The sequence below is a fragment of the Phocoena sinus genome, chromosome 1, assembly GCF_008692025.1.
Source record: "Phocoena sinus isolate mPhoSin1 chromosome 1, mPhoSin1.pri, whole genome shotgun sequence".
In the NCBI taxonomy this organism is placed as follows: Eukaryota; Metazoa; Chordata; class Mammalia; order Artiodactyla; family Phocoenidae; genus Phocoena; species Phocoena sinus.
Window position 1 is genome coordinate 127,490,032 of NC_045763.1, and position 26,071 is coordinate 127,516,102.

The 26,071-nt window shown below is 36.4% G+C and overlaps 1 protein-coding gene across 6 annotated transcripts; it reads left to right on the plus strand.

Annotated features, from left to right (window-relative positions):
- The first annotated feature begins 3,588 nt into the window (after positions 1-3,588).
- Positions 3,589-26,071, plus strand: GORAB (golgin, RAB6 interacting). 6 transcript variants are annotated; one of them, XM_032639304.1, is made up of 5 exons: positions 3,589-7,289; positions 12,204-12,555; positions 14,991-15,092; positions 17,460-17,600; positions 24,221-26,071. In XM_032639304.1, the coding sequence occupies exons 1-5, from the start codon at positions 6,992-6,994 to the stop codon at positions 24,330-24,332; spliced, it is 1,005 nt and encodes a 334-aa protein (XP_032495195.1). In that variant the 5' UTR covers positions 3,589-6,991; the 3' UTR covers positions 24,333-26,071. The 6 variants fall into 6 exon arrangements, with proteins under 6 accessions (XP_032495195.1, XP_032495187.1, XP_032495215.1 ...); XM_032639296.1 differs by having other exon boundaries at positions 24,286-26,071; XM_032639324.1 differs by having other exon boundaries at positions 7,151-7,289; positions 12,204-13,812; positions 24,286-26,071.

Sequence of the window (26,071 nt, forward strand, 5' to 3'; positions counted from 1 at the left end):
ATAAAAAACAAAAACAAAAAAACCAAAGGGAAAATAAAGACTTTTTTACATATATAAAATCTGAAAGAATTCATCAACAGTAGACCTTAACAGTACTAGAAGAAATGTTAAGCCTTTTAGGCAGAAGGAAAATTATACCTGATGAAAATATGGATCTGCACACAGGAATGAAGAGCACAGAAATCTGTATCTATATGAGTAAATATATAAGACTTTTTAATTTAAATCTTTTAAATAAATAATTGTTTAAACAAAAATAATAACAATATATTGTGAGGTTTATAACATGTATAAGTTAAATGCATGAAAATAATAACATAAAGGGCAGAAGAGAAGTAGAATATGTATTTGTAAGTTTCTTATATATATGTGAAGTGTTATAATATTATGTGAATGTCAACTGTGATAAGTTAAAGCTGTATACTATCTTTCTAAAGTAACCACTGAAATAATAAAACAGAGTTATAGCTAATAAGTTACCAAAGGAAATAGAATCATTTAAAAATTTTAATGAAAAAGAAGATGGGGAAGGGGAACAAACAACAAAGACAAAGAGAAATCAAAGATTGGAATATTTTGGTTTAAGGTTTAAGGTTTAGCTTAGAGGTTTAAGACCTAAACATAATAATCACATTAAATATAAATGGTATAAACACACTAATTAAAAGGCAGAGGTTGCTATATTGGATAGAAAAGCAAGACCAATGCTGCCTAAAAGAAAGGTACATGTATGTTAAAAGGGAAAAAAAAGATACACCATCCTAACGTTATTCAAAAGAAAACTAGAGTGGCATATTAATATCAGACTAAATATACTTAAGACAAATATTATCAGGCAAAAGGAGGACAAATTTTATAAGTGGGTCTAATAATCAAGAAGACATACAATCCTAAGTGTTCATGCACCTAATAATAGGGCTTCAAGACATTAACGCAATACTGAGAGAACAGCAAGAAGAAATGGACAAATCTAGTTATAGTAGGATATTTCATTTCTCATCTCTCAATAAATAGAATAAGTAGACAGAAAGCCAGTAATAATATGGGGGACTTAAAAACCACAATCAAACAAAATTGACCTGATTGGCACTAATAGAACACTCTATCCAACAACAACAGAATACATGTTCCTTTCATTTGCACACAGAATATTTTCCAAGAGAGACTACATTGTGGGGCATAAAACATATCTCAATAAATATAAAAGGACTCAAATTATATATACTATTTACCTGATCACAATGAAATTAAACTAGGAATCAGTAGTAAGAGAGGACTCTAGAAATCGCCAAATATTGATATTTAAAACTAAACAACAGAACTTTAATCAATGACTCAAAGATAAAATCAAAAGCGAAATTAGAATTGAATGAAAAAACACAGCACATCAAAATTCATGGGATTCTGCCAAAGTAGTACTTAGGAGAAAACTTATTGCACTAAACACCTATTTCAAAAAGAGAAACATTTTAAATCAACAACCTCAATTTCTATCTTAAGAAACTAGGAAAAGAAGAGTAAATAAAACATGAAGTAAGCTGAAGAAATAAAATTCTAAAGATTAGAGCAGAAATCAACAAAGTGGAAAACTAATAAACAATAGAGAAATTTAGTAACACCAAAAGCTGATTGTCTGAGAAAATAGAATTGATAAACCTCTAAGGAGAGTGATCAGATAAAAAGAGACAAGATACAAATTACCAATATCAGGAATTAGAGAAGTGATAACACTGCAAAATCTACAGATATTAAAAGGATAATAAGTGTTGGTGATCCCCATACCACCCTAAGTTTTGATGATTAGCACTAGAAAGGCTCAAAGAACTCAGAAAAACTGTTATACTTACAATTGCAGTTTACTACAGTGAACAGATATATATTAAAATCAGAAAAGGCAAAACACACAGAGAGGAGCCCAGAAGAAATCAGATATAAACTTCGAGTTGTGCTCTCCCAATGTAGTTGTACGGATAGGTCTTAATTCTCCCATCAATGATGTGTGACAACACATATGAAGTATTACCACCAGGGAAGCTATGTAAACCTTGTTGTCTAGGGTTCTTATTGGGAGTCAAGTCATGCAGGCATGGAACACCAACATCACTGACTTTAGCTATCCAGTCTCCAGCCCCTCCAGAGATCAAACTGATAAAGTATGGCCCAGAAATCCAGGTAAACAAAAATAGGCATTCACCATAAATCACATTGTTAGCATAAACTATCTGACAAGCACAAAGACCCTAGGCATATAAAGACAATCTTATCGTGAAGGATGCTTAGAGGTTTTCTCCCAGGAGCCAGTCAAGAGCCAGTTATTTCTTTGGAATGTGCAGAGTTTGAACAACACAAACCCTCTGAGCTAACCCTTTCCTGAACAATAAGCACATTATGAACAATTTTATGCCAATACATTCAACAAATTAGATGAAACAAATAAATATCTTGAAGGAAAAACTACCAAAATCACTCAAGAATAAATAATCTAAGTAGGCCTTTATCTATTAAAAAAATTCAATTTGTAGTTAAAGTTTCCCAAAAAGGAACATTCAGATGGCTTCACTGGTAAATTCTACCAAGTATAGAAGGAAGAATTAATACCAATGCTACACAAGTCTTTCAGAAAATCAAAGAGAAGAAAATATTTCTCATTTGGTGAAACCAGTATTACCTTGACCCCAAAACAAGGGAAACATTACACAAAATTAAACTTTAGACCAATATCTCTCATGAATATATGCAAAAATTTTAGCCAATCAAATCCAATATACAAAAAGCATAATGTACTATACTACATCTAAGTAGAGTTTATCCCAGGATGCAAGATTGGTGTAACATTGGCCAGCTGATCAATGCAATTCACCATATTAAGAATCTGATAAAGAAAAATCATATTATCATGTCAATAGACCCAGAAAACACATGCAAGAAAATCCATTATCCATTTCTGATAAAAACTCTTAGAAAACTAGGAATAGAAAGGACATCAACCTAATAAAGGACATCTACCAAAAAAACCTAAAGCTAGCACCACACTTAATGGTGAAAGACTTTATGCTTTTCCCCTAAGATCAGAAACAAGAAAAGATACCCAATCTCATTTTTCTATTCAAATTATACTGGTGGGTCTAGCCAGTGCAATAAGGCAAGAAAAGAAGAAAAGGCATGTAGATTAGAAGAAAGAAAGAAGTAAAACTGTCATTTGCAGACATGATCATCCAGGTAGAAAATCCAATGAAATCTACTTTAAAAAATGCTGCTACAACTATTACGTGTGTTGGGCTTCCCTGATGGCACAATGGTTAAGATTCTGCCTGCCAATGCAGGGGACACAGGTTCGAGCCCTGGTCCGGGAAGATCCCACACGCTGCAGAGCAACTAAGCCCATGCACAACTACTGAAGCCCGTGTGCATAGAGCCCGTGCTCTGTAACAAGAGAACCCATGACAATGAGAAGCCCACGCACCGCAACAAAGAGGAGCCCCCACTCTCCGCAACTAGAGAAAGCCCATGTGCAGAAATGAAGACACAACATAAAATAAAAACAAATAAATACAAAATTAAAAACAAAAATAAAGTGTGTTTATCAACAAAAATTGATTTTATTTCTATACAGTAGACACAAAATATTAAAAATTGAATAAAACTGCTATTTACAATAGCATCATGTTATTAATTACGGTTAATGATAGATGTGCAAGACATATATTGAAAATTATGGGATACTGCTGAAATGCTATTTTAAAGGCTTTATAAAATGGCATCTTTTCAGCCTATTTTTTAAATAAATTTATATTTATTTATTTTTGGCTGCGTTGGGTCTTGGTTGCTGCATGCAGTCTTTCTCTAGTTGTTGTGAGCGGAGGCTACTCTTCGTTGTAGTGCACAGGCTTCTCATTGTGGTGGTGGAGCACGGGCTCTAGGTGCGTTGGCTTCAGTAGTTGTGGCTCACGGGCTCTAGAACGCAGACTCAGTAGTTGTGGCGCATGGGCTTAGTTGCTCCACAGCATGTGGGATCTTCCCAGATCAGGGATCAAACCCATGTCCCCTGCATTGGCAGGCAGATTCTTAACCACTGTGCCACCAGGGAAGTCCTTTTTCAGCCTATTTTTAATGTTTTTTATTTACTAAACCATGAGGCCATGGCTGCAACTAGCAATAAGTAACAAATGGGGTTCATAGAAACTCATACTGGAAAGGAATCTCAGAATATATAAGATGTGGAAATGTTTCAGTACTTAACTTTGAAAGGTTTCTTCTTTCAATATTTATGTGAGCACTCAGTGAGTGTCAAACACTTATACACTGAGTAAATAAAAGATGCATCACCTGAACTTGTGGAGATATTAACTAGTAAAGGGAAACAGAAAATAAACAAATGCAAATAATGTAGGAGTTGTAATTAGTGCTAAGTGAAAATAATAAAGAACACAGAAATGTACAAAACTGGGGTGCTATTTGGATAGAATAGGGTAGTCACTGAAGTCTAAGTAGACATTCAGGTCAAAACCTGAAGCAGAAAGAGCCAGCCAGATAAAGTAAAGATCATTACAGCCAAATGGAACAGGAGTTGGGAACGCCTTGGGTAGGGCAGTAGGGGATGCCAGGAGAGACTGGCATGTTTTAAAACTCCAAAGAAAGTCAACCTGGCTGGAGTGTAGGGAATGTGGAATAAAGGGAAAGACAGCACAATGGTCATGTAAGAGGTAGGCAGGGATCAGATCATGCAGGCTCGGGTAGGAACTGGGATTTTATTCAAAGGGCAATGGGAAGCTGTTTTACAGTTTTAGGCAGGCTATAGACATTAGATTTTTCTTTTCTAAAAAATTACTCTAGCTTCTCTGTTGGAGAATCAACTGGAGCCAATATAATAGTCTAAGTTGTCACAGATGGTCCCCTTTTGCTACAAACACAAAAATGCTGTATACTACACAACATGTTTTTATTTAAAAGAAAAAAATACATCACAGAACTTAAAAGAAAGCAAAAAGAGATGTAGAAAGCAAATCCAAGGGGCACTCTACCTGAATGTGTGCTGGGGATTTGATTCCTAAACACATATGGAGACAAGATCACCAAAATAAAGTTCAGAGTGTGGAAACTCCTAAATTAATTTACAACTCCTAAATTAATTACCATGGTCCACATGGTAACAGAGGATTAGAGAAAACTCAGCCTACTGCTTTGTAAAAGCAGTAAGGAAGACTGTTATCTCTGAGTTTTATATATATATATGTATATATATATATTTTTTTTTAAAGGGCATCTACAGATACTTGAGGCCTGTATCATACATGGGGGTTAGATCTAAATTTGTATTACAAGTTTAAAAAATTACCTTAAATCTGGTTTAAAGCAAATGAAACTTCTAGGGACCAGCAAAACCAATCTGTAGTCTCTCAATCCAAGATATAAAGGGCTCTCACAGAACTTTTTTGAAGATAAACTCCCAATAAAATACACATTATTTGAAGAAACCAGTCACCATGAGGGAGAGCTAACAGAAACAACAAACAGTAGATCCAGAAGCTTGCAAATTGGAAATTATAACTTTATACAGATGTTGTCTTTTACTATAATCTTGCTCGTGCTTTGGTTCTCATTCAGGGTTAATGCAAAACTTTTAAAAATACCTTAATTTTCATCTCTATTATGATTACGACACTTCTTGAAATCTACCCAAAGTGAGCTAAAGAAAGTTTATGTATAAAATTTAACATGGGGCATACAAGGTGGTTCATTTTTATTAGATGGAACTAGATTGCTGATGCCTGTAAATGGCAAACTGAATTAACTACCAGAATGTACCGAGCCCCATCTACTATTTTGAAGCTAGATTATCTGTATACTTTAACGTATTTAGTCTAGCTTCAAAAACTGGATGAATCTGCCTCCTCCAATCCTTTTGGATAGCATATGTTTAAATGTTAGGAAAAATGAGTCCACATTTAAAATGAAGAGTTTGTGCAAACCTAAATTTAAGAAATCGCTTTTAAGTTTAAAAGCTTAAAGGTTACAAAGAGAATTCCAAACACCCTTCACCTTCTAATCACCTATTTAAGCTTGAAATATTCATTCCAACTCTTTCCTTGGTGTAGTATTTTAGTTTTAGTCTACTTCTTTACTTCAATTTGTTTAAAAATATTGACAAACTAAAACCAAAAGCCACACATGTGATTTTTAAATGTAAGCCAAAATAACTAGTTTTAAAAATGCAAAACAGTGAAAAGAGAAACACGAAAAATTAAGTGGTCTCATTTAAATCATCCTGATCTATATGTACTTTGACAACGTTTGCATCTTTTAATCTCCAAAATCTTGCTTAAAATGAGAAAATGGAAGCCCAGAGTGGTAACGTGTTCAAGGTAGTACCAGAACATTGAAATCAGGACTCCAGGCGGGAGAAGCCTAGGAAGTGTTTTCCCATCCCCCAGCGCCGACGTTTTTACATTGTCTTCTCTGAACATAAAAACAGAGGACAGATCATTTTGAAGAGGAGGGATTTAGACATCCCTTAGGAGAAAGGTTACAGATTAGCGAGAATCTTTCACAAAATCGAAGAACCAACTCCCAATCAACAGAAATCTAGGAGTCGCTACAGCCTGGGGGAGACCTGGCTACGCTGTTAAATGTGTCTTGTTCCTTTTCCACTATCATACCCCAGTCCTCTGAAATGATTCTTTATAATTAAAAGCCTAAATCTGAACATTCTTGAGTCAACTTGCGGGATGATTTCAGCGCAGTTTTGGAAGAAGCCACTACAAGCCACGCAGCGAAACCCTCCACCACCAACACGTAGAGTGCTCCGCCCCAGTAAATTCGGGGGCGCCAAGAGGCAGCTCTGTCCTCCCTTTTCCGCCACCGACTCGTAGTCACTTCCTCACTGCCTGTTTATCTCCACACTTATTTCCATTGCTATTTCCCCCTTTACCTCTTGAAGCGATAACCCAACAAGCATAGGAGACAGGGAGAAAGACCAGCCAGGTCAGGGGAAATGAATGTCTGCGAGGCCACGATTTCTTCACGCAGTTTGTCCGGCACTGACGGAGAGAGCCTCGAAGAGAGCCGGGTCCTGCTGCAGGGGAGAGGGGGGGCCTTGCGTCCAGAGCTCGATGCGCTGATTGGTTGGTCAGCCGCGGCCGGGGAAGAACCCGGATGTGCCTGGGTAGCTGTGTTGGCAATTGGGGTTCTGAGGCTTGGGCGTTCTGGGCGTGCTGGCAAGTCGAGGCGGATGGCGCGGGGTTGGGCTGGCTTCTCTGAGGAGGAGCTGAGGCGACTAAAGCAGACTAAAGGTAAAGGGACGGGTCTGCACAGATTTAATTCTTGGGTCTGTTAAGGGGAAGGGGCGGGGTTGCAGTTTTTGAGGGGAAGGGGGCGGGGAAAAGGGTTATCTGTGTTAGGGGAAGGAGCTATAAGTGGGAGGAGAGGCTTGAGAGGGCGCCAGAAGTGGATGTACTTGGAGCCACGGCTGGGGGAGGGGGGCAGGCACAGAGGACTGGAGTCTACTTTTAGAAAAGAGACTTAAGGCATTTATTTCAGGGATTTGACTTTTTCCGGTGAAAGGAAGGGGACTTGGGAGAGGAAGTGACCTATTGGGGGATTGCTGCATAGATCAGTGGTTGGAGGGTTGGGGTCTGAGTAAAGGAAGGAGAAGGGCCACACACCATATTAGGTTTGTGATGAATTTATAGAAGCAGGCAATGATTGGGAAAAAGGATCACATGGGTCTGAATAAATGCAAAAAGTTGGTGCTTTTCATAAGACATCTGGAGTCTTGCTTTCACTTGCCAGGTGATTTTTGCAGTTCTTTCCAACTCTTGAGAGTCAGCAAACCAAAAGGGTCTTTGAGAAGATAGAGGTGAAATATCTAGCTACCTATCTACGCCTCTGTCCATCCATCCATCCATATCTACTGACTTTAGTGTAAGCTAAAATTTTGTGCTTCCTTCTCCAGCTTTATAACGTAATCATTGAATGGACTTGTACTATTTTGTTATTTTTCAATGAAGAAATTAAGTTTGCTGGTACTTTGTGAGAAACTCTTGGTAATATAAACGGTGCTTTGATTGTGGTTGAAATTTCGTAAAGTTCTGTACAGTGATCCTGGTAGTGCACACCTCTTCTGTGAGCTTACACCATTCTTGGTGCCATAACTTATACATTTTGGGAGAAAATTAAATAAGCTCTGCCATGCCTTTAATTAGAGTATGTGGGAAAACTCAGGTAAGCTTGTGCATTTTTAGCATGGTTGTGAAAATAATCTAGGGCTGACAAGTGGAAAAGGAAGTAAATTTGTAATGTAAGGCCAGTGTAGATTATGTAGATCGAGGAAATTTTGACTGGTCCAGAGACCTTTGAAAACTAAATCATAAAAGTGACACTACAGTTTGTAATTAACTGACATTCCCATGTTCAGATGTATGGAGTACTAGTACCCCTGCTTCTGGTCTGACCAGAAGTTATGGGTATCAGCTTCTGCAATTAGGGATCTTGATATGAACAAGGCCTCATCCCTGCCTTCAAAGAGCTTATAGTCTAATGAGGAGACAAACTATAATATAATGTGATAGTAGATGTGGTACAAGAGCTTGCTACAGAATTAGCAGGAACTTTACTGTGCTGGTGGTTGGGTGGAGCTTGGCAAAATTTCACAGAGATTATGTGTTAGCAGAGGTGAGTTTGCCAGGGGAAAGAAGACTTAATGTAGAAGACTAAATTAAACATTGGGTTCATTATGTGGAAGTAACGTTTCGTACATTAAGGACCTTAACTTAAAGACCTATCATTTCAGTGAGAGGTTAGAGCATAGACGTCAACTCACTAGTCTTTGATCACCTTAAGAAAACATCTCAGCATCTTTGTATACTCATAGCCAAACGCTGATTGGTATATAGAAGATCTCCCAGCTCTGCCTCTAAATCTTTTTGTCTTGAAGTTCTTATTTATAAGACTAGAACAGCTGAATCTTTAATTTTTAAGGCTCCTTCCAGCTGTTCTCCAGCCTTAAAAATATATTTAGGGCTTCCCTGGTGGCGCAGTGGTTGAGAGTCCGCCTGCCAATGCAGGGGACGCAGGTTCGTGCCCCGGTCCGGGAAGATCCCACATGCCGCGGAGCGGCTGGGCCCGTGAGCCATAGCCGCTGAGCCTGCGCGTCCGGAGCCTGTGCTCTGCAACGGGAGAGGCCACAACAGTGAGAGGCCCGCATACCGCCGAAAAAAATAAAATAAAATAATAAAATAAAATACCAGTGAGCACGATTGCTATATCCTATGGTAAGAGTATGTTTAGTTTTTTTTTTTTTTTTTTTTCAGTATGCAGGCCTCTCACTGTTGTGGCCTCTCCCGTTGCGGAGTGCAGGCTCAGCAGCCGTGGCTCAGGGGCCCAGCCGCTCCGCGGCATGTGGGATCTTCCCGGACCGGGGCACGAACCCGTGTCCCCTGCATCGGCAGGCGGACTCTCAACCACTGCGCCACCAGGGAAGCCCGAGTATGTTTAGTTTTGTGAGAAACCACCAAACTGTCTTCCAAAGTGACTACCATTTGCATTCCCACCAACAACGAAAGAGTTCTGGTTGCTCCACAACCTCACCAGCATTTGGTGTTGTCGGTGTTACAGATTTTTGGCCATTCTAGTAGTTGTGTAGTGGTATCTTGTTTTAATTTGCATTTCCCTGATGGCATGTGATTTGGAATCTTTTCATATGCATATTTGCTGTATATCTTCTTTGGTGACAAGGTGTCTGTTAAAGGTCTTTGGCCCATTTTTTAATCAGGTTGTTTTCTTGCTATTGAGTTTTTAGAGTTCTTTGTATATTTTAGATAACAGTCCTTTTTTATCAGATGTGTCTGTTGCAAATGTTTTCTCCCAGTTTGTGACTTGTCTTCTCATTCCTTTGACATTGTCTTCCACAGAGCAGAAGTTTTTAATTTTAATGACATTCAGTTTATCAGTTATCTCTTTTATGAATAGTGCCTTTTGGTGTTATATCTAAAAAGTCATTGCTGTGCCTGAGATCATCTAGATTTTCTCCTGTGTTGTCTTCTACGAGTTTTATAGTTTGGAGTTTTGCATTAGGTCTATAATCCATTTTGAGTGAAAGGCATAAGGTCTGTGTCTAGATTTATTTTTTGCTTAAGGATGTCCAGTTGTTCCAGCCCAGTTGTTGAAAAGAATATTTTTATTCCATTGTATTGCCTTTGCACCCTTGCATAGGCAGTTGACTGTATTAATGTGGGCTCTGGGCTCTCTGTTCTATTCCATTGATCCCTATTCTATTCTTCTGCTGATACCCACTGTAGCTTTATAGTAAGCATTAAAGTCAAGTAGTGCCAGTCCAGCTTTGTTCTTCAATATTATGTTGGTTATTTTGGGTCTTTTGCCTCTCTATATAAACTTGCGACTCATTTTGTCAATATCCATAAAATAACTTGCTGGGATTTTGATTGGTATTGTGGTGAATCTATAGATCAAGTTAGGATGAACTGACATTGACATCTTGACAGTGCTGAGTCTTCTTACCAATGAATATGGGATATCTCTCCATTTATTTAGTTCCCTGATTTCATTCGAGTTTTGTAGTTTTCCTCACAGATCTTGTACATATTTTGTTAGATTTATACCTAAGTAATTCTTTTTTTTTTGAGTGCTAATGTAAACGTTACTGTGTTTTTTATATCAAATTCCACTTGTTCATTGCTGCTAGGAAAGTAATTGATTTTTGTATATTAATCTTGTATTCTGTAACCTTGCTATAATGACTTATTAGTTCCAAGAGGTTTTTTGTCATATGTTTAATCCTTAAGTGACCTGATTTGTTGTTTGGGAGTTTAAAAGTTAGCATTTTTAATCTCATAGGTAGGTTCTGTGAAAATGCAAAATAAAATGGAAGCTGCATTACTGACTTTCAGAAGGATATTAATAATTCAGCTAACAAGTATAACTGAAAGGTAAGCAGGCTCAGTGACATTTTCTGTTGGTGTGAATAAAGATCAGTAGCCAAGAATAAGTTTCTGTTGCAAGATGTAGGACTCTACTTTGTGTTTCTGTCTAAAGTCAACAATAACATTTTACTTTTGATTTTATGTCTTTGAAAATATTTTCTTTAATTCTTACACCAACTCCATGAGATAAGTAGAGCAAGTAAATTTTCAACCAGTTTGACAGATGAAGAAACTGTGGTATGGAATAATTAATTGACTTGCCTAAGGTTACTGAGATGTGGAGAAAAGCAACACCAGAACTTTGACTCCAAAGCTTTTAACTCTCCTTTGGGAGATTTAAATATTAAGCTTATGTTGTTTCAAAGGTCAATATGCAGGATTTAAAAAACACACTTAGTTCATTTATTAGAACTTACCATAGTTTCATTTCTCAGGCATTTTGTAAAGAATATCTCTTACAGATCTTATGTAGTATAGTATGAATGTGAGTCAAGATTCTCCAGTTGTCTGACCTACAAGGTTAACACTGGTATAGACAATTCAGAAAGTACAATAGAAGAGTTATCATTTAGTTCGTAATGCTTTTTAAAAAAATTTCTCCCGATTGTTTTATCTTCCTCTATTGCTTTGCTCAGGCTGCTATTAAAATTAACTTGCATACATTGATTAAAGGCTAACTACACTCTGGGGAACACAGCCCTGGACTGTTCGGAAGATGAAAGCAAACAATTTAGAGTTAACTAGCATTCCTAAAATTAAGAGACTTCATTCAGCTCTACTTTGTGTATCATGTCTACCTATGTATCAAATTACCCTAAGACCTGTTAAAATTTAAGAAAGGTAAAGCCTATTTGAAAACAACCACCATTTTATTTCAGAAGAACAGACAGAACCATAAATCAAATTTAAGACATATCAGAGAATTCATTTGTCTACCTACTTTGGTCATATTAGATTCTTTTGGCAGTTAGCAAATCAAGTTGAAACCTTGCTTTGTATTCTAAGGCCTAACTCACAGACAAATGGACTTCCTCAAAGATAATTGAGAACTAAGGAAGTTTTTGTTAAATATTAACGGTATGATCGGAGAACTGTCAAAACTCTGCAAGAAGATGGCTGTTTTTCTCTGGGATTTTAAGAAAGAGAAAGTGAGAAAAACCCTGCAAAATTATCAGAGTTTAATGTTAATGCTTTATTTTCTTAGAGAAATTATAATTATTTGCTGCTCACACAAAGGAATTTTTCTCCATTCTCTTTTTTATATAGATCCATTTGAACCACAGCGGCGTCTTCTCCCTGTGAAGAAAAGTCGACAACAACTTCAGCGAGAAAAAGCCCTTCAAGAGCAAAGCCAAAAACTTGGACTTCAAGATGGATCAACCTCATTACCTCCAGAGCAGCTGCTTTCTGCACCAAAACAAAGATTTAATACTCAAAGACCATGTTATTCTGCCCCCACTGCCCCTAAACTCACCTCTCCTATTGGTGATGGAAAACCACAGGGTATTGAAAGTCAACCAGGGGAACTAGGACTTAAGAATTCGCATGAAGGTCACAAAAATGCTGAGGTTCTACCTCCAAAACCAGATTGCAAATTGGAAAAAAAGAAAGTGGAATTGTTAGTAAGTCTGTATATCCATGAGACTTTTTTCCGTTTTAACGTTTTTTTCCCATTGGGCTTTGAAGAAATGCATTTTGTTTGTTTTATATTCTAACATAGAAATGTAATGAATAAACTATTGAAAAATAGCTACCACCTAAATGTAAGTAGCAGTGTTACGCACTTCTTATGTTTTATGTTATTTAGTCTTTACAATAGTCTTACAATGCATGTTCATTATTTTCACTTTATAGATGAGATGTCTTGGACTCAAAGATACTGTATTCCCAAAGTGAATACACCACTAATAAGTAGCAGAGTTGGGGTTCACATACAGGACTCTCTGGATCCAGAGTCTATGCCCTTTACACTCACCAGAACCAGTTCTTATATGCATGGTACTCCTCCCCAAATTGAACCCATTCTTTCAACTTCCAGATTGCATCTCCATTGGTCCAGAAAAGGGTACTTCTGAAGAGACGTGAAGGGATGGTCAAAGGAAAGAGTATTGGAAATTGAGAGGACTAATTAAATAATTCAGCTGCATCATTAGATTTCTTTATTTAATGTGTTTGTATTAGAAACCACCTGCAGAATTTGGTTTAGCCAAATTTTTGTGGAAATTACCATTCTATGACTTGTGAATTCTTATAATCAGAATTTTTTTATTAGTTTATGTTTGAATATCCACTCTTTATTTCCTCCTGATTTATCACTCACAGGGAAGAAAGAATGGTATTTGTTTCTTTTTTCCATTTTCTGAGTCTTTCTTTTTCAAAGTGTCTTATGTTTTTTCTAATCTCACCTATTTTTCCAGTCTCTGCTAATCCAGATTCTGTACTGAGTTTTAAGTGTTTCCTGCCCACCAGGGGTTTACAGCCAAGAAATCATTTTGACAAGAGACAGAAAGCCACATGAAGTATGGGACCCAAATTAAACAAGTGCATACTTTTAATGTCTTAAGTGTGGTTTACCAGCAAAGTCCTGAGACAAGTTGTTGTGGGGGTGTGTAAATTGAACTGGAGAATTTAGACTGAATGTCATTAGGAAAATTATTCTCTTTTTAGGTACTTGAGAAAATATTCATAGAAGACATGTAATCTCAGGAACTGTTAAAACGGAGAAATTCTGAGGCTCTAAGAGGGGGAAAGGAAAAGTATATACTAGAGAAGGTCAGAGATGACATTTCACTTTTCTGAAAGAGGCACAAGATAAGCCAGAAAATAGAGAATTAAGGAAGTGAAGAAGGACTTGGAAGCAGAAGATGCCTGCCTAGTGAGTTCCTTGATGCTGTAATACCCCACCAAGACCCCTGAAGGAGAGATGCCCTGATAAAAATAATGGTTAGAGAAAATCCAGGTGTCACTGTTGCACACCATTTGGGTGCTAGGTGAGCTGGAACTAAGGTATCTGGGGAGGAGGTACCTGCAGGTAGTAAAAATGAGAAAGGACCAATGCCAGCACTAAGGTGGAGGCTGTAGGAATGGAGAGAAAAGGATAATTTTGCAAGTGGTTACTAGGTCTGGGAATAGAGATTTTTGATATAATGGCTGTGAGAAATGACAGTAATAGGAGCAAATAGCTTTGTCATTACCTTGTTTAATTTGAGTTGACATTAAGTTCATGAATTTACAGGAAATTTTAATATATTTCTTTTAGAATTGGAAAGATGGGAAGACAATTCATGTTTTCAGATCTTTGGAGTTTTTCTTTAGCCCAACATTCAAGTCTTAGTTTATAGTGTTTCACTCTGTTTAGAATGTTTAAGAGCTAGAAAGAAGTGAGCAAATTGTAAGAGAATGTATGAAGTAAACATTGGTTACTGTGCTAAGGGTTATTACATGGTGAAGATGTGTATTATAGAAAACTATAAAAGATATGAAATTAGTTACAGAACAACTTATTTTGCTTTCTATTTTGCATATAACACATGATTAGCTTAAACAAGTTTCTTTGTACTCCAAAAAAATGCCATAGTACTCTGGCTTCCAGTTTGGGTTCCTAGGTTATATATGTATAATGGATTTCAAAGGGCCAATTTATATAAGCCTTCTTTACTTCAAATCGTAGTCTTTGTTCCTATTAGAACAAAATAATGAGCTACAGACGGGTTCCTTTTAAGAGGACTTTTTTTTTTTTTTGAGGTATGCGGGCCTCTTACCGTTGTGGCCTCTCCCATTGCGGAGCACAGGCTCCGGACGCGCAGGCTCAGTGGCCATGGCTCACGGGCCTAGCCACTCCTCGGCATGTGGGATCTTCCCGGACTGGGGCACGAACCCGTGTCCCCTGCATCGGCAGGCAGACTCTCAACCACTGTGCCACCAGGGAAGCCCTAAGAGGACTTTTGAAAGAAAATATATATAATCTGGTTGATTAAATTTTATACTTAGGAACTAAGACTGGTAAGGTGGAGCAGGGTTTCAGAAACTTATTTTTATACTTTTGCTCCCTAGGCAAGAAAAATCTCGTTGGGAAGTCCTCCAACAAGAACAACGGCTAATGGAAGAGAAAAATAAACGTAAGAAAGCTCTTTTGGCTAAAGCTATTGCAGAAAGGTGAGGCACCTGAACCAGGAGAGCTTGTTTGTAATCTGTAATTAGTTTTGTCATGTTTTATATTTATTTTCCTATGTCTGTTCTAATAAATGGCGTTTTCTCTACAACCGTTACTTTTAAGACCTACTAAACAAATTATGCTTTACAAATGATACTGAAATTACAGTCTTAATTTATTAAGGAGGGCTTTTTAAGCATAGATTATAATGTATTTATGAATACAGGGGCAATTAAAACTTAAGGATCATCATCAGTGTTCTTAGTTTTAACCATCTACACATTCATAAAGGAGCAGTAAATAGCTATCAACATAAGTAAATTAGCAACAAATGCAGGTTTTAATTTTCACATAGGCCTTAATCATCTGACATGTAGAGGAATAAGATTATTCCACATAAGTGACTTATACACCCACAAATCCTAATTGTATTTCCTATGGCCATTTTTCTTAAATAATGTATCCTGCCCCCACTGATAAAAGAGACATGATATAATTTAACTTTTTATCCTTGACTGTGGGTCACCATTATGAGCATTGTCCCATACCGTATACAATTCAGTTTTTCTCTCACCTTCCAGAGTGAGCTTGTCAGTGATCCCTTTTCCTTTACTGCACTGTACAAGCCTTGAACAACAACATTCCTATTTGAGCCACTTTTCCCATCCCTCACCCACTCTTCCCTCTTTGTAGTTTCTAGTGTGCTGTGGCCTTAGGAAACCAAGCTCAGTCAATAAAGCAATGATTGAGAATAGTGAGAACTAAATGCAAGCAAGTATTCAGAGGCATTTTCTTTTTAGATCTCCAGAAAAGTCTGGCACAGCTATTACTCATTAAAGCTGGTGTATGTGTCAGGGTGAGAGGAAGGAATAGGGATGGAGAGAAAGGCACATGGGTATAAGAGTAATTCAGGATTTTATTTGCCAAAAGGATGTATGTATTTGAAAATAATGATTTTTTTTTTCTTACTGGTACACCTTGATCTTTCATGAAGCATAGGAAATACTCAACTTACTGAACTTATGTTTCAAGAAGAAAAACAATGTGATTATTGAAAAGCATTTTAGTAGTCTTCAGTTTGGAAGAGGTTGGGGAGGCTGTTTACTCGGGATTTTACAAAAAGATTTACAGGCTCAGCACTTACTCTTCTCTATGTGCTTTTGATTTAAGACAGAAAGTATTACTGTAGACAGAAGTGTAAGGAAATATAACCTGATTAGATTATTACTAAATGGATAGTGAATCACTTGAAGTAAAAAGATCACGAGGTTAACTTTTGTAGGCAGAAAATAAGGGTAAATGCATAATGGAGTAGAAATCAGGAGAATGTAAGTTGCAGTATAGTGGTTTTATTGGGAGTTTTATTCTCCTGTGAGAATGTGTATGAAATTTCGAAATGAGTGGAATTGTGATTAAAGGTTGGCTTTTGTATTTGTTTATTCTGTTTCTTAAGTAGATGATGTACGTGGGGTTGGAGAGAAGGCTGAGGTTGCTTCTAAACAAAGGAACAAAAAGAGTGTTTGGTTTTGAGCCCCAGAAAGAAGAATTTTGAGGACCTGTAGTTTTCCTAAGGAAGAGGAATCAAAGAAGTTTGGGGAAATGAATCTTAAGAAAATTAAAACCGATTGACATATACATGCTACTATATATAAAATAGATAACTAATAAGAACCTACGGTATGGCACAGGGAACTCTACTCAATACTCTGTAATGGCCTATATGGGAAAAGAATCTAAAAAAGAGTGAATATATGTATATGTATAACTGATTTACTTTGCTGTATATCTGAAAGTAACACAACATTGTAAATCAACTATACCCCAATAAAAATTATTTTAAAAAATAATAAAACCAAATAGATGTTCTCAGACTTATAAAGGAATGGTGTTTAATGTAGGCAGCTGTTCTTGGCGTCCACTAAGTATCAGACAAATGGAAGTAGGCTTAGCAAGAAGAGTTTAAGGCTGGAATTTGGAAAGCTGTGTTCAGTATTCCAGCATATCCAGTTCTCTATACAGATACATCCTTTTAGTGCTTATTCTCATCCTTATGGAATGAATATAGGCCTATGAGTGAACTCTCTATTGGTTTTTTTTTAATTACTTTTTTTCCTTGTGTATAAAAAAGTATGTACTAATATATAATTTGGCCTAATAAGGAGGAAAAGTGCAAATGCAGTTTTAGAGATATACCAAAATGTTACCAGCATTTGTTTTATCTCAGTTTTTCTGTTTTTTTTTTAATTCTTAAAAATTACACATTATAATCATATTGTATATACAGTAGCTTGCTTTTTTCACTTATATTGTGTATGGATACATGATTTTAAAATGTTTTTATTTTTCCACTCATATTCCTCATTTTATAGATCTAAAAGAACTCAGGCAGAAACCATGAAACTAAAGAGGATCCAGAAGGAGTTACAGGCTTTAGATGACATGGTGTCAGCTGACATTGGAATCCTCAGGAACCGGATTGATCAGGCCAGCCTTGACTATTCATATGCTTGGTAAGTTGGGGAAATGGAACTCTGAACAAGGAGTTTAATTTAGTTAACGTTTATTGCTCGCTAGGCCAGGGCATTTATATATGTCATCATTAAGCCTCATAATGACCCTATTAGGCGCTGTATTTATTCCAGTTTTATACTAAATCAAGTATCTCCTTTTTGAAGTCTTCCTTAACTCTGCCCTACCCATTAACCTTGTTTATATCCCTGTTAGAGCATTTCTTGCATTATTTATTTACATTTTAGTCTTTCCTGCTAAACCATCAGCTGTTTAATATTTGAGACTCATTAAATGTCTAAATGACTTGCCCCAGAACTCTATATATTATTCTAACACCAAGTCTGTGCTCTCTTTTTTAGAAATTTTGATTATGTGAGATGGTATAGGGACTAGCCTATTTCTCATTTCAGTTTTCATCAAAGAAAGGAGATCTAGTTTATTTTTTAAAACCTTTGAGTATTTGAAAGAAAATACCACTCTGTCTTGAAAGCTTGAAGTTTTTTCTTTTTTTTTTTTTGCAATTATACTCTATATAAAATGGCTTGCTATCATGTGTTTCCTTGATTTTAATGATTGACATTTTTTTAAAGAGAAAAAATCATCATTGCATATTCTCAAAACAAACTAACACATGTAAAGAATTACATGAGCTTTGCAAACAGATAAAAGCAAAAAATTAAGCCCAATTTCAGGGTTATCAGTCCTTTCAACATTGCTTTAATCATCCTGGATTGTCTTTTTTCACAAGGGAATGCTGTGTTAATGACTCGGTTTTGCATCTTTCTCTGTAACACTAGAAATCAATCAGAGTGCCGCATTAGTCCAGGGTAAACCACAGCATCAGAATGTTTATGTAACAATTTAATAAAGCGGAAATGCTTGATTGTGGTTTTTAATTCACTGTTTATTGTTTAAGAAAGAGGCTTGTGGTGTCCTTGTGATTTTTGTAATTGTTTGACCATATGCTCTTAGACCTAATGGGTTGCTTTTATTAATTAACTGTGTAAATTAATGCCATCAGTAGCTGATAACTGGTGGTTCCATTTCTATTAATAAGGTCATTAAGGAGGTAACCAAGATTTTATTAAGATTAAACTAAGCGTAGATTTTTAGCACATTTTATTCTCTGTAACTTAAGTTTGCCAGAGGAACATATTTATGCCTTTGTAGCTCCTTAAGTGAATAATTCTGATTATTCTGGATATATCCACAGAAAAATCATTTGATCGTGTTTTAATTCAGTCCTAGGGGAGGCTGAAGAGGATGCATTTGTACATTGAAAATTATATAAGAAATGTCATAATTTTAGCCTTCTGAGAACCACAAAGAAGGTGGGATTCTGGTTAAAAGAGAAGACATCCCATAGTATATGAATATTTTTAATGACATTTTAGTACATTTTTATATAGTAAAGAGATTTTATATGGTAAATTTTTACATTTCTTAAGCTAAAGATGACAGTTTATCATGATACTAGTATTGACATAGATGTATGTGAATATCCTTATCGTACGTGTGAGGTTATTTTTAAAAACATAAGCTCTTGAGTTAAGTCAAAGAGAAGCCACTGACAATTTAGACTAGAACCAGGGTTGTATCTTGTTCATGCATAAGATTAAGACAGTATTTTCTAAATTTACATCTGTGGTTATTAAGAAAGTATAGATTGGTGATATAGTATTATGGTCTAGATTTCTACTAGAAGGTAATCCGCAGGGCAGTTTCTGTGGTTCTGTGGGAGATTTCCTTGATTTTTTTTTTTTTTAATAAAAACATTGTAGTTCTGGAGTGGCTGGCATGGTGCTGTGTCCACAAAATGTTCTTGGATACGAATAGGCCAGAATTCATCCTAAAACTGGTTTCTGTAGAGCAGTGTCAGGGTATCCACCTCTGAGGAGATGGTACTTGGAGTGTCCCAGCGGAGAGAGTTGTCACTGCTGCTGCTGTTCACAGCTGTGATTACAGTGCTGCCGTGTGCTGCGCAGGCAGCTTGTAGAACTAGAGTGGCTGCCTGTAGAACATTTCTTTAACCCTCAGTATACCAGGAAAAACAATGATCACCATTTGCCATCGATGTTTAATAGACGCTCCCATACGCACATGCACACATACACGTATAAACATATATACATAAATGTTTTGAGTCATTTTATGAATAACTTAAAGAAGTCAGAATAAAAGATTGTGGAAAACACCTTTGTTAAAAAATTTTATATCAAGTAATGTTTGACTGCAAACATTATAAAAAGCTAAAAGAATATCGTTACATCCTTTTAGCCACACAGGGTGGTCCAGGTACTTGTAAAATATTGTATGATAAAATTCTTCCTCTTGAAATTATTAACTCTAGGAGAATAACGTATTTCCTTTTTATCGTCAGAAATATATTTTTCACTCATTGATTCTTGAGTTTGAGAAAATTCATCTAGGGTGTGTTTTTCTGAAGACTCATACTCTGAGATTTCACTTACATGGTCAGTTTCACCATCTAGAATCTAGCCTGTCTCTGCATTTATATTGATTTGCTAGGGCTGCCATAACAAATTACCAAAAACTTGGTAGCTCAAAACAACAAAAATTTATTCTCTTATGTCTTTGGAAACCAGAAGTCTGAAAGCAGGGTGTCAGTGGGGTTATTATTCCTTCAGAGACTCTAGGGAAGAATACATGCCTTGCCTCTTCCAGCTTCTTCTGGTGGCTGGAGACATTCCTTGGCTTGTGGCCACACTACTCAGTTCTGGGTCTCCATAGTCTCATTGATTCCTCCTGTTTTCTCTCAAAAGTTCCTCTGCCTTTTTCTTAAGAGGATACATGTGATTGTATTTAGAGCCCAGCTGGATAGTCCAGAATAGACTCCTCTCAAAATCTTTTAGTCACATCTTTTGCCATTTAAGGAAATGTTCACAGGTTCTTGGGATTAAGAAATGACTATCTTTTTTTTTGGGGGGGGGGTCATTTTTTAGCCTCCGCAACATGCATCTTTTGATTTGTCTAATAACTGCAAAATGTCTTCATCTGTCAATTTTCTTTGTCATTCTGGGTAGAAAATGAAAAGTAATAATTCTCATCTGAACAGTGAAAGCTAAGAGCAGATTACAAGTTTGGTATTTCCAGTCTTCTTTTATACCTTATTTAAAGGTGATGTAATACTTTGGCAAAACAGTAAGGAAACTAAGCGATGATGATTTATTTCATTATAGTATCCTTTTAGGTCATTCCATCATTCTCTGTTTTCTTATTATTTTAATTTTTTAGCGTAAATGTGAATAATTGATGAGTAATGAGTAAATAATTCCTAGGGTGATGAAATGGCAAAATGTTTCAAGATATAGGAAAAAATATATTTCAACAATCCCATAATGTATCTTAGGTTTATAAAAGTGGACCCATATAGTAATTGCAAAATATAATTAAAGTCTATTTTTCAAAATATAAGTAAATTTCCTCTTTGTTCTCTGGAATACTTCTAAGAAAGGATAAAAATAATGATATGTTGATCCTTACACATAGAACTGCTCAGGAAAGAAACTGAAGAACTAAGTATTTCATTGGAACCTAATGACATGCCAAGGGTTAACGGTGTTTTTAAAAAATTTCGGGGAACCAAAACCAAGAGACAGTTTCTAGAATCCTTTAAATAAGATTCATTAAATCATTCAACTTTCCTTTAAAATAATAAAACAATTCTATAATTACATTTCCAGTTCAATTTGTCTTACTGTGTTATGTATAATGCTCTTATTATTCTGTTCCAAAGTATGTCTTCATACTCTGATTTGGTATTATCCCCCTGACCCCCAGACTCATAGTGCAGTTTGTGAAACTAATCAATATTTTGAACATAAATCACTCTGTAAAAAATATATATATATGCGTGTTTCTGGCCAGAAGGACTTTAAATAAATAAACAAAATGCAGAATCTTCAGTGATTTATCCAGGGTGAAAGATCATTGGAAACCTAGGGACCTATTTGCAAATTTTAATTTCAATTCAGCATTCATGAGCCCAGTCAGTAAATCTTTCTAACTGACTTTGGCTGAGGGAGACCACAGACTTGCAGAGAAGGGAGGTTTGAGCTGGGCGGGGAGAGACAAGATATGTATACCTGTAGAGAATGTTGTCAGAGCTCTTAAGCTTGATGAAAGAACATTCATAAACAGGATATGTTATAAAGTATGGAAATAAGGGATTCCAGATACCCAACACAGCTCCTTTACAACAATTCTTTTAACATAGGGGTAATTGAAAAACATCTAGTTCTCATTCTTATATTTACTAGATGACAGTAAAAAAATGAAATATGAGAAATGAACATAATGTAAATAAGTTTTCAAATATAAACACCAAGTCCTTAAATTGTACATAATTTTAATTTTAGATACATGTTTAGTGGTACACTAACAGTGCTTTTTTATTCTGGTGCTCTGAAGAAGAAGTTCTGCTTCTTGAATGCCTACCAGGCACTGGGCTAGACACTTGCCCTGTTAATTCTATTTAATGCTTAATTAACACTCCTATGAGATGTTATTATCATCACAATTCTACAGATAAACCAAGACTTAGTTCAAGAAACCACCCCTGGTGGGATAGGGAGAGTGGGAGGGAGGGAGACGCAAGAGGGAAGACATATGGGAACATATGTATATGTATAACTGATTCACTTTGTTATAAAGCAGAAACTAACACACCATTGTAAAGCAATTATACCCTAATAAAGATGTTAAAAAAAAAAAAAGAAAGAAACCACCCCTGGTCACCATACTGGAATTTTCAGTCACTGCATGCCTTTTCTGCAGCCTCTTCTACAGGAACCTGGCTGTGTTTTGTATTCATGATATTGAGCCTGGGACACACCTGATAAGAACAAAGATGGGAACTCCAGAACATTTAATCCATAGACTAAACTGGGGTGCATGGCATGGCCTGGCACTAAGAGTTCTGTTTAAACTGATAGGAGTCAAGCCAAGCCAACCCAGGCCCTCCCTCTGGAATTTTGGGATTGGAACACTGAGGGATTGAGTGGAGTGAATTTGATGTCAAGGCACAGCTGGTGGCCATTTTGGGCTGTGAATATGATAGGAAAGCCTAAAGAGAGAAACTGTGGTTTCTCAGCATTAGCATGAGCAATAGCCTTTGATTCTGAGGACATGCCTGTGAGATTGCCTCTTGTATCCTACAGTAAAACCCATTTTTTACCTGAGTGAGTATGACTGAATATCTGCTCATTACATCCAGGAAAAGCCTTCAACAAAGGAGGTACACACATAGTAAATGGCAAAGGCAGGTTTGGAACCCTGGGTTCTCTAAAAGCAAGGCCTTTTATTTTTTCACTATATTTCCCTCCAAGACAGAGAATCTTGCATAAGGAGATATACCTGTTTCTTTTTTGCTATAACTCTAGTATTAGAAATTATTTATTATGTTGAGTAAGGTAAGGCAGTCATAACAGGTAAGGCATCATGGCCTTCGCCACTGTTAGTGGTAACTAAATAGAATAATTAGTTGGTAGGTAGGGGTCATCCTCTTTTCTGGGCAAAAAGAAAAGCAACATATTGTATGGAAAAGGCAAAAAAGAAGAAAAAAAGAAAAAGGAAGATTGCAAAGTGACTTCCCCACGTAGAATTACCCTACTTCAAATAAGTCTGGCATTACCTACCTATGGAGTTTCTATATATATATAAAAGTAATAAACTTTTCTTAATAGAAGTCTAACAGTAGTCTGTTACAGAGTGGAGAGGGTGAAAACAGCTTAACCTGGGGATTCTCAACTGGGGGCAGTTTTGCCCCTTAGGAGACATTTAGTAATGTCTGGAGACATTTTTGGTTCTCACAACCAGTGGGTGCTACTGACAACTAAGGAGAGAAAGCCAGTGATGCTCTGCACATCCTGCAATGTACGGGACAGCTCCCCACAACAAAGAATTACATGGCCCAAGTTGTCAGTAATGCTGAGGTTGGGAAACCCTGCTTAAACGTATCCTGAAGTTTTCTCTTCTACTTGGTGTTTACTTCTTACTCTCACCTAGTGTCATTGGGCTGGCTGTGCTCTGTCATTTCTGAACCACTGTCCATGTCCTTCTCCACCAAAATTTTTCTTCCTTTTCTACTCCATTAATCAAAAGACATAGATTTTCTACTTTCTCCATCTCTTATTATTTTCTCTCTCATACATTTAACCAGTTGTGTGCTGGAGCTGGCTTGCCCTGGTTCATGAGAGATTTTGTGTATCTCTTCCCAATTCTGTATTCAGTGATGTCTCACTGATAGCTTGAAATTGGCCATAGTAATAGTATTTTTACTACAGAAATTGACAAACACTACAAATTAGGGCTCTCCCCCACTGGAGCTAGCACACCACTGAATTAACCTCTCAGCCTGCTTTCATTCAAGCACAGCCTTGGAAAGAGGAAATGGGTGCCGAAGAATGTTGTTAGGTTAGGAGAGTCCAAATGTGCATGTTGTGGAAGTTTCAGCAGCAATAGCTTACTTTGTCTAACGTGTAGATAAGTGTTCGTAAAGTATCAATAGCCATATTTTCATTTTATATATATATATATATATATATATATATATATATATATATATTTCCCGATTTTGGAGTTTAATTATTATTTCTAGGCCCTCCTTTGACTGTCTTCTTCAATGGAAAACTAATGGACCAGTCTTTGTACCTGTCCCTGCAGGAAGCGGTTTGACAGGGCTGAAGCAGAGTATGTTACAGCAAAGCTAGATCTACAGCGCAAGACTGAGCTTAAAGAGCAACTCACTGAACACCTTTGTACGATCATACAGCAAAACGAGCTCCGCAAGGCCAAGAAGTTGGAGGAGTTGATGCAACAACTAGATGTGCACGCTGATGAGGAGACTTTGGAGCTCGAGGTGGAGGTGGAGAGACTGCTGTGTGAACAAGAAGCAGAAGTAGGGAAACAAGTGGTTCATTCAGAGAGGCCATTTCAGCCTTCTGGGGAGAATATGACCTTAGGGTTTGCTAAAGAGAACAAAAAGCATCAAGACCAGGCTGCTTCCCCAAAGGTAGATGAACAGTGTGAAAGCTCCAGTAGCATTGCCCTTCTTGATCCAGACCAGCCAAATCAAGAAGTTGAAACTACTGTAAAAGACATTTCAGCTGCTCTGACCACATGAGGTGCCAGTGTTTGTTCTTTACAACTAACATTCAGTAAACTAAACTTTCTGTTGTAGATCGTGCCATGACCTCTGATAAATGCCTCTTCAAAGCAGTATTAATTTTTAAATCCATTAGTTTTAGTATAACGTTTGAACATTCTAGAAAATCTGAGATTATGATAATTTTTTATATGGGGGCATAGTTCACCTTGATTTTGATCCAGTTCCTTCATTGTACGCTTACAAACAAGTGACTTAAAAGGATGGAAGAAAAACTACACGGTTAATAGTGTTTTTAGACCAGGTGAATACTGAAAAGTAAAGTGAAAAATGAACTCAGTACCTAATTGAACTCATTTAACTTCTCCTGGGAGAAATGTTGAGAATGAGAGTACTATTTTATGTAATCAGTAAAGAGACATAAAAGCTAACATGTGAAAAAGAATGAGGAACAACCAACAAAAGTAGTAGGTTGAATTATCTATTTGGATCTCACTAGAGTTGTAAAACACAACTTGGAAGTTGTAGTTTATGAAAAGAACCAGAAAACTTAAACCAGCATCACTTTTTTTTTCAATTTGCCATTTAAACGGCTTTAGTTTACAACCTGAGTTTTGGTTAGTTGATACACATGAGCGCCCGTGCACACACACACACACACACACACACACACACACACACAGATAGATATACACATACCATGGTATATAAATAATTTCACTATTAATATATTGTCTCTTCTTTAATCGGCACATTGATTAAATTTACCCTTCTGCAGGCTGAAAATAATATAAAAAATCTTATTGCTACTTTGGATTATCTAAAAAAGTTGATATATTTTCTTAAAGTTACCTCTAAGATATGTGTTTTATATGTTGGATATAAATTATCCTGTCATAAAACATTTAAATTGTTAAAATGATGGTTTTCTTATTACTTCAATAGTTTGTTACTGTCACTAATACTTGACCCCTACATTGTGCTATATGTGAATGTGTAAATAAATATTGTAGTTTTGTCACAAAAATCTATGAATGTCACATTAAATTATGATCTATTTATCAGAAATTCCAAAAGTACAAATACTACATTTTAAGTCTTAGAGAACTATTATAAAAGAAGATAAGGACAAATGTAACATTGTATCCATAATAACTTCTGAAAAGTTGGGAACATACTATTTTTAAATGAGTTTGTTTGAGGGTATTACCTTCTAGTAATGCAGATGAACTTTGTATTTTTATATTATGTAATTTGAGTTGAATTTATAGCTTTCCATTACTGACTTCTCTAAACAGAGGCTTTTATACAGATAGTTGTTTTTTTATTCATGAATTACATACA

What these genes read in the sequence shown, in the direction of transcription:
- GORAB (XM_032639296.1), top strand. Translation starts at nt 6,992, where the DNA reads ATGAATGTCTGCGAGGCCACGATTTCTTCACGCAGTTTGTCCGGCACT. An exon ending in GCGACTAAAGCAGACTAAAG is followed by an intron (nt 7,290 to 12,203) that starts GTAAAGGGACGG and finishes TTTTTTATATAG; the next exon opens with ATCCATTTGAACCACAGCGG. An exon ending in GCTAAAGCTATTGCAGAAAG is followed by an intron (nt 15,093 to 17,459) that starts GTGAGGCACCTG and finishes CTCATTTTATAG; the next exon opens with ATCTAAAAGAACTCAGGCAG.